At 45.5% G+C, this 9,223-nt stretch overlaps 1 protein-coding gene across 1 annotated transcript; it reads right to left on the bottom strand.

Annotated features, from left to right (window-relative positions):
• Nucleotides 1-3,094: 3,094 nt before the first annotated feature.
• On the bottom strand, nucleotides 3,095-7,361 carry LOC122133488 (NADP-dependent oxidoreductase domain-containing protein 1-like). Its single transcript, XM_042709793.1, has 5 exons — nucleotides 7,310-7,361; nucleotides 5,371-5,551; nucleotides 5,013-5,167; nucleotides 4,275-4,464; nucleotides 3,095-3,296 (listed from the first exon to the last, which is right to left on the bottom strand). The coding sequence occupies exons 3-5, from the start codon at nucleotides 5,071-5,073 to the stop codon at nucleotides 3,134-3,136; spliced, it is 414 nt and encodes a 137-aa protein (XP_042565727.1). The 5' UTR covers nucleotides 5,074-5,167; nucleotides 5,371-5,551; nucleotides 7,310-7,361; the 3' UTR covers nucleotides 3,095-3,133.
• Nucleotides 7,362-9,223: the final 1,862 nt, after the last annotated feature.

Here is a 9,223-nt window from a genome sequence, read left to right as displayed (position 1 = left end):
GAGTTCATCCGGGCTCCCTTTGCATTGAACAGCAATCCAGCACAGCTGAAGAGTCACTCGCAGACGGCCGTGGCAGGTAGGCCAGTATTGAGTTTCAGGGACAGTTTTTTGATATTCTGAAAGGAGTTCAGCAGATCCATATTGTCTGAGATACAGGCTAGGTACCCTTCTAACTTCCCTTCACCTTCTGGACTTCATTGAGGAAAATAAATCATCTTCATCTGATGAATGTGGTCTAACTTGCTTCAGCCTCTACCATCCGGTCAAGGTGTTGTCTAACATAGACTAGACCTGTAGAATGACAAACAACATTTCTGACAATTAAGTATTGAGCTGCCATCAAGAGTGCATCATAACACAGAAATAGCTATAAATAGCTACTTGAGATGACAGACCTACAGTATACAGAATGATAACATTATTTTCTATTTCTACATGTGTCACAATTCATAATCCTGAATTCTTGCTAACCAAGACCCCTGAGCATGAACATGAAAGACGTGCACATTGCAAAGCCACCACTTATTGTTATCAATATCTGACTAAACATCGTGATAAATTCCAGATAACGACATACACATTGACATTGACCAACTGTCTGACAACGATGGTGTGCGCATTCACATCGTTCCTGTTTCAGGGCATAGGAGGCAGCCAAATGATTAGCCTAATATCAGTTTATGTGGTGTATTTCATTGGTGATGACCGATCTGCAGTTTTTAACACAATATGAGAGACTGCACATAAAAATGCTATGACCTGAAACGAATTGAAGACAGGAATGGAATTATTATTAGTCTATTGGATGACGGCTGTTAACAGAAGGATGGACACAAGGGGTGTACACGAGTGTATAGCTAGCCTGGAAAGGGACAAATACTGTACTCACCAACACATGCTTGCGCAGATTTGAAGATTCATTTTTATAAGCAGAAAGTTCTGTCTGGCGGGGCAGGCACAGCTTACACAGCATTATATAGCTGTCGCCTCTTTTAGGTTGGAAGGCAAACTGCTTGCTGAGATGTGGACACAGGGTTTCTTCATCTTCTTTAATTTTAACTCGCGGAAAGTTCGGTGCTTCAGCTTGTTGCTCGTCCGCACTATCATGTTCCTCCATCTGGTGACTCGGCACCGGTGGCTTGCATCGACTCTATCAACCTCTCTCTGCAGCATGCACCACTGGTGAGAATTGTCGTGCGCGATTCCCGCTTTTTGGTTTCCTTTCTTGAACTGTTTTTTTTTTTTTTACTCAGTAACGGATGTAATTTCCAATGTAGCGAAGTACAATACTTCAGTCAAAATCTACTTAAGTAAAAGTAAAATTACCGATTTCAAAAACTACTTAAAAATTACAAAGTACACAACAAAACTACTCAATTACAGTAACGTGAGTAAATGTAATTCGTTACTTTACACCTCTGGTCTTACCGTGTACCGAACCCGTTCAGTAAAGCTTGTTATTCTGCATCTCTGTCTCCGAGTCGAGCATTTGGATCCTACGTTTCCACGTACATTACAACAGGGGAAATAATTGTTGCATTTTAAATTGTAGGAACGGTTTAAGTGAATTATATGAATATTTTTCCCTTTGTCTGAAACTTAGGAAACATCTGGAATTCAATTACATTTTATTTATGTAGCATCAAAACAATAAAATTGTCTCAAGGTGCTTTACAGAGCCCAGGGCCTGAAGCCCCTTAGAGCAAGCACAGTGACCACAGGGGCAAGGAAACAGCACAGTGACCACAGGGGCAAAGAAACAGCACAGTGACCACAGGGGCAAAGAAACAGCACAGTGACCACAGGGGCAAAGAAACACATCATATGTGGACTGGAGGACAAGGGTGTGTGTAGCAAATGTCAAACCGTAGCAAACCAGGGGGGACACAAGGGACACAAACCAGGGGACACAAAGCAGGGGACACACACCAGGGGACACACGGGACACAAACCAGGGGACACAAAGCAGGGGACACACACCAGGGGACACACGGGACACAAACCAGGGGACACAAACCAGGGGACACAGGGGACACAGACGACACAAACCAGGGGACACACACCAGGAGACACACACCAGGGGACACAAACCAGGGGGGACACGGGACACACACCAGGGGACACAAACCAGGGGACACACACCAGGGGGGACACGGGACACACACCAGGGGACACAAACCAGGGGACACAGGGGACACACACCAGGGGACACAAGGGACACAAACCAGGGGACACACACCAGGGGACACACACCAGGAGACACAAACCAGGGGGGACACGGGACACACACCAGGGGACACAAGGGACACACACCAGGGGACACAGGGGACACACACCAGGGGACACACACCAGGAGACACAAACCAGGGGACACACACCAGGAGACACAAACCAGGGGACACAGAGGACACAAACCAGGGGGGACACGGGACACACACCAGGGGGGACACGGGACACACACCAGGGGACACAAACCAGGGGGGACACGGGACACACACCAGGGGACACAAGGGACACACACCAGGGGACACACACCAGGGGACACACACCAGGAGACACAAACCAGGGGACACAGAGGACACAAACCAGGGGACACACGGGACACACACCAGGAGACACAAACCAGGGGACACACGGGACACACACCAGGAGACACACACCAGGGGACACAGAGGACACAAACCAGGGGACACACACCAGGGGACACAAACCAGGGGACACAAACCAGGGGGGACACGGGACACACACCAGGGGACACAAGGGACACACACCAGGGGACACAGGGGACACACACCAGGGGACACACACCAGGGGACACACACCAGGGGACACACACCAGGAGACACAAACCAGGGGACACAGAGGACACAAACCAGGGGACACACGGGACACACACCAGGAGACACAAACCAGGGGACACACGGGACACACACCAGGAGACACACACCAGGGGACACAGAGGACACAAACCAGGGGACACACACCAGGGGACACAAACCAGGGGACACACAGGAGAGCTGCAATGAAAGATGTATGTGTGAAGAACACAGAAGGAATGGACATTTTTGTATAGTTTAATTTAATTTAATGTCATGTAATGTTCAAACAGCAAAACCGCATTAGCTGGTGTTGATTATGATTGGCAACCGATGTCCTGGTCTTTGCTGCCCCCTGGTGTTAGGGTTGTAAAGTACAGGGTTGACAGACGTTCCCTTAGAGCAGGGCTTCTACTCAGGTGCCATGACAACGGAGTGTCTCTGGACTGGACGTCAGCCAAGCTAATCCAGAGAAGGGGCCTACACAAACCAAACACAGAGTTTACTACTAACCCTAACCCTAGAGTATGTGTTGAGTGACAGTGAGTATGTGCTGAGTGACAGTGAGTATGTGACAGTGAGTATGTGCTGAGTGACAGTGAGTATGTGACAGTGAGTATGTGCTGAGTGACAGTGAAAAAAACATCACTTTATTTAAAATTTATTTCTACATTTGCATATACTGGAGTTGGTCATGTGAGTCAATATGAAGAAAAAACAAGTTCTACAAAGTAAAGCAAAGACAGCTAACATTTATAACCTCCAATCTAAAAGGCACGAGATAGATGGGATTCATGCTACACTCAGTTAGCATCTCTTTGGAGATGTTGGCTACACTCAGTTAGCATCTCTCTGTAGATGTTGGCTACACTCAGTTAGCATCTCTTTGGAGATGTTGGCTACACTCAGTTAGCATCTCTTTGGAGATGTTGGCTACACTCGGGTTAGCATCTCTTTGTAGATGTTGGCTACACTCAGTTAGCATCTCTTTGTAGATGTTGGCTACACTCGGGTTAGCATCCCTTTGGAGATGTTGACTACACTCGGTTAGCATGTCTTTGTAGATGTTGAAGTCCCATCACCTTTCCCATTTAAATCACCAGAGGGTGATCAAACGCAGGAAAGTTAGATGACGATGTAACCATGAAAGACCGCTAAGTGAAACAAATAGGGTGGGGGAGGGGTGGAGGCGTGTTAACCTTAAAAGGGCCTGTGCTTCCCCTGCAGTCTGCAGTCTTGTAGCCTAATCCTTGGGTTGGCCACATTTAAAGGGGCCTGCCTAATCCTTGGGTTGGCCACATTTAAAGGGGCCTGCCTAATCCTTGGGTTGGCCACATTTAAAGGGGCCTGCCTAACCCTTGGGTTTGTCACATTTAAAGGGGCTTGCCTAACCCCTGGGTTGGCCATATTTAAAGGGTCTTGCCTAACCCCTGGGTTGGCCTCTGGTATGGAGCTCACCTGAGTGGGGACTGAGAGGAAGCACACGAGTGGCTGATGAGGTGGTGGACTGAGAGGGCGGAGTCAGACTGAAGCCTCAGCAGCTGGTTGAGGAGCTCTAGTGCCCCCTCTAGTGGCAGCACAGAACAGCACATGTTCAGCAGGGAGTACAGCACTGCTGGCAGCCATTCATCACCGATACGCACACCACCTGAGAGAGATCAGAGTGAGATCAGAGAGAGACCACCTGAGAGAGATCAGAGAGAGATCAGAGAGAGACCACCTGAGAGAGATCAGAGAGAGATCACCTGAGAGAGATCACCTGAGAGATCAGAGAGAGACCACCTGAGAGAGATCAGAGAGAGATCAGAGAGAGACCACCTGAGAGAGATCAGAGAGAGATCACCTGAGAGAGATCACCTGAGAGATCAGAGAGAGACCACCTGAGAGATCAGAGAGAGATCAGAGAGAGATCACCTGAGAGAGAGAGAATGAGAGAGAGATCAGAGACTAGGTGAGAGAGAGAGAGAGATCAGCTGAAAGAGATGGAGACCAACTGAGAGAAATTCAATATTCAAATCTTTAAATTACTGTCAAACGATGAGATCCACATGTGTTACATCATCAGATTGAAAACATTAAGAGAGCCCATGTTCCAGACCATTACTTCATACCCTAACAATGACTCACCCAGCCTCACACACACACACACACACACACACACACACACACACACACACACAGGTGAGAATGACTTACGGCTCATAGATAGGGGGCAGGAGGCTGCGATCAGCTCCACATTTTTGAGAGCAGCCATCATAGAATGTTCTGGAGGACACGCCCACCCAGCGTCACTTGACACAAACTCATAGGCTGGTCTGAGGATGGAGGTGTGGCCAAGCAGCTGAGCCAATCTGAGACGAGAGTCAAACATGGCAGACGAACCAATCAGAGAGTGGAGCCAAACAAACAGTCCATCATCAGCATTAACACAGGTTAGAGAGAGAGAGCACTGACCTCCAACCCTAACCTCTGACCCCTAACCTCTGACCCCTAACCCCTGACCCCCAACCCCTAACCCCTGACCCTAACTTTAATTACGGGTCAGGTGACGCACCTCTTGACAGGGACTGTGGAGATGAAGCTGTACACTACACAGCAATGGGACAGGTGTGCTCTGATGTCAGCACACACCTGGAGCAGGTGGGACGGCAGGCAGCACAGAAACAGCACGTCAGCCCAGGATGCCAAGCGCTGGTTGTCATAGAAACATTCTATGCCCACCACAGACAGATCTTCTGGAGGAGAAACACAGGAACCTCTCTAGATTAGATTTGAAATTAGCATCTGACCAGTTAGCATCTGACCAATTAGCATTTGACCAGTTAGCATCTGACCACTTAGCATCTGACCAGTGAGCATCTTAACCAGTTAGCATCTGACCAGTTAGCATCTGACCAGTTAGCATCTGACCAATTAGCATCTGACCAGTTAGCATCTGACCAGTTAGCATCTGACCAGTTAGCATCTGAACATCTGACCAGTTAGCATCTGACCAGTTAGCATCAGACCAGTTAGCATCTGACCATCTGACCAGTTAGCATCTGACCAGTTAGCATCTGACCAGTTAGCATCAGACCAGTTAGCATCTGACCAGTTAGCATCAGACCAGTTAGCATCTGACCAGTTAGCATCTGACCAGTGAGCATCTGACCAGGAGTGCAGAGAAATAATGTTACTTACAAATAAGTACAGGTGTGAGTAACGACAGCATAAGTCACGCTATACCTTACAATATAATAACAACATTTGAGTGCAAATATATATAAGTTATTATAAATAATGAATTAAATATGATATTTACAGAAGTCCAGTAGACAGAGTCGGGGAACAGGGACAGCATATGTCAGGTTGTATGTGCACTATAAACAGCATATGTAAGGGTGTATGTGATGTGCACTATAAACAGCATATGTAAGGTTGTATGTGATGTGCACTATATAAACAGCATATGTAAGGTTGTATGTGATGTGCACTATATAAACAGCATATGTAAGGTTGTATGTGATGTGCACTATAAACAGCATATGTAAGGTTGTATGTGATGTGCACTATATAAACAGCATATGTAAGGTTGTATGTGATGTGCACTATATAAACAGCATATGTAAGGTTGTATGTGATGTGCACTATAAACAGCATATGTAAGGTTGTATGTGATGTGCACTATATAAACAGCATATGTAAGGTTGTATGTGATGTGCACTATATAAACAGCATATGTAAGGTTGTATGTGATGTGCACTATATAAACAGCATGTGATGTGCACTATAAACAGCATATGTCAGGTTGTATGTGATGTGAACTAAACAGCATATGTAAGGGTGTATGTGCAATATAAACAGCATATGTCAGGTTGTATGTGCACTATAAACAGCATATGTCAGGTTGTATGTGATGTGCACTATATAAACAGCATATGTAAGGGTGTATGTGATGTGCACTATAAACAGCATATGCAGGTTGTATGTGCACTATAATGTACAGTATGTGTTCTGTTTTTTTTTTGTGAAACACTGTTTCAACTGTAGTCTTCACTGCTCAACTCCACTGGTGTCTATGGGCTTCACTGCTCAACTCCCACTTATTCTAACTGTGCCAGCGAGCGATTTTGCTGTAAAGTTGCGGGTACTAAAAAGACAGTCACCCTTATTAGTATCAGCTCTAAATGAGATCAGGCTGCCTGAATTTTACCAAAGGCATAGGCTTGCTTTCGTCTTTAAGGGCTTAGGTCTGTCTGGGTTGATCACTAAATAAATGTGAAATAATACTAAATAAACCTAAATAATTATAAATAGTTGAATTTAATCTGTTGAATTTGCACCTCGTTACAAGGAGCTGATAATGTAGTTTCGTAGGTGACCACGGTAGAAAGATACCCCGACTAAATGGTAATTTTATTTGATAAATCTCAGTTTGTTTTAGAATACGAAAATCACCCATTCATGTACTTGTTCTAATGCTCTGTAAGTGACTGCAATAATCCATATCTTACCGAGCGTTTCGGGTCTTCTAGATGAAACTTTGATGTTGGGAGGTTTTATGCCGCTGCTTCCCAGCCAGCTGCTTCCCCAAATGCCCTCCGCCAATAATCCCCACGGTCAGTTGGTGCAGTACTACCGCATCTGAGTTGAAGTCATTCAGCATCAAAATATTTGTCCTGGTGTAGATTCAAACACAACATTGGTTTGAGCGATATTAAGCTCCACAATGAAGTTTTTACAAGTGTTTAAAAGCTATTTGGCCTACCTGAAGCAATGGGCCAGTTTACAGTAAAACAAGGCATGTGCACAGCTACACTCCGTGAAAGCAGCAGACCGTGAGCGCAGATATAACAATTTTTCTCCTCTTCCGTCAGTCCAGTCTCGAATTGCAGGCAGTGTAGATTCGCCGTGAGGTCAAACATATTAAACCGGCAATGTCGCACACATCAGAGGCGCATTTACGTTTGGCCGAACAAATGAGCAAAGTTTGTTTGGTATCCTTGACAACCGTGTTATTAGCTTTACAGAAGAGGTCCATTTCACTAACAGGCTACAATGTGAATGTAACATGGTGTTTTGGGCCTGAGGGTTGTTTGCAGTGATTCACGGTGTGTTCTGAGTGGTGTGTAGTGTTTCACATGATTGTAGTGGTGATTAGCACACTTTAAATGAGCACTGAGCACGAACCTTTTCTACCGCACGTGTGTAGCATGATCACTAATTAAGCACAGGTGCCTAGCATTATGCCACTCCCCTCCCTAGGTGTTTCCCATCACAATATTCTTACTTATGCCCACAAGCTAATGGCAGTATTGCCTGACGCTGTGTCCATTGTATTAAGGTTGGTGATCGCGATATTCTTTGGTGTGGGCTCTCTACTTTCTCTGGGTTTCATGTAATGAGTATTGCCTGACGCCGTGTCCATTGTATTAAGGTTGGACCAGATGAGAGTTGCTTGAGGACTGCCGGCCATTGACCCTGTCCAAGCTGTGTCGTGTGTGTGTGCATGAGAAGCAGAGAACCAGAGAACAAGAAGAGCGGCTGGCTTGGCCGTGTCCCGAGAGAACGAGACTGACGCGCACGGCGCTGAAACCATACGGACCTACCTGGACACCCCAGACAGACATTTTAACTTTGAGTGCTGGCACTACTTTTAGGAAGCGCATTTTAATGTTTTATATTTATTATCAATTCCCCGGAGTCGCTAAATAAATCTATTTTATTATCAAGAATAGTGTTCTGATTTCTCTTGCACGTATTCTGAGCTTTGCGTCCGAGCCTCAACCTCCCTTTTAGGGTGTGTTACATGAACGCCTACAACATGACATTGTAACACGCAAGGCACGTGTATACTCCACATTGTATCATCCATTTTTACGATGTTATTCGGATGGTCGAGTCTTGGCTATTTGGCAGTTTCCTTCAGGCCAACTTTAACCCCATAGACATACATAGACGCATTGATCAAATAAGGTCTTAGAGCACCAGACTCTATCTGGTACTTTATTCCAAACAATATATTAAAAAAAATTGGGTGGTCTTCACTTTTTACTCACTGTAACTATAAGACTACCAAATTGCCCCTTAAAAGTATCCAAATGTATTCAACAGCGTGGAAATTGTTACACACACAACTTTCCCCCACACAAAACAATCATATGGAATAATGTTAACCTAACTGTAGGTAAAAAGTCAATTTTCAAGCATAATTATCCCTGCGTTTTCGGCTGAGCGACTGACGAATCTGACTGTAGTTAGCTGGCTAGCTAACTTTTCTCACACTTTGAAGGTTTCCCATAGATATTATATAGAGAAGGAGTTGAGGAGGCAGCGAGAAGTAGCTGTAAGAAGGGACATTTTTTCCGCCAGTGATTACTCCGTGCTTTGCAGTGAGCGCTTTAAACGGATGACTTCGAAAGGACAGG

Source organism: Clupea harengus, chromosome 14 (assembly GCF_900700415.2).
Source record: "Clupea harengus chromosome 14, Ch_v2.0.2, whole genome shotgun sequence".
In the NCBI taxonomy this organism is placed as follows: Eukaryota; Metazoa; Chordata; class Actinopteri; order Clupeiformes; family Clupeidae; genus Clupea; species Clupea harengus.
This window is presented reverse-complemented; position numbering and strand designations above follow the sequence as displayed.

Coding starts and splice junctions, on each gene's coding strand:
- LOC122133488 (XM_042709793.1), bottom strand. CDS start 5,073: ATGATGGCTGCTCTCAAAAATGTGGAGCTGATCGCAGCCTCCTGCCCC. Junction 4,465..5,012: donor CTGCCCCCTATCTATGAGCC/GTAAGTCATTCT, acceptor GATCTCTCTCAG/GTGGTGTGCGTATCGGTGAT. Junction 3,297..4,274: donor TCCTCTCAGTCCCCACTCAG/GTGAGCTCCATA, acceptor TGGTTTGTGTAG/GCCCCTTCTCTGGATTAGCT.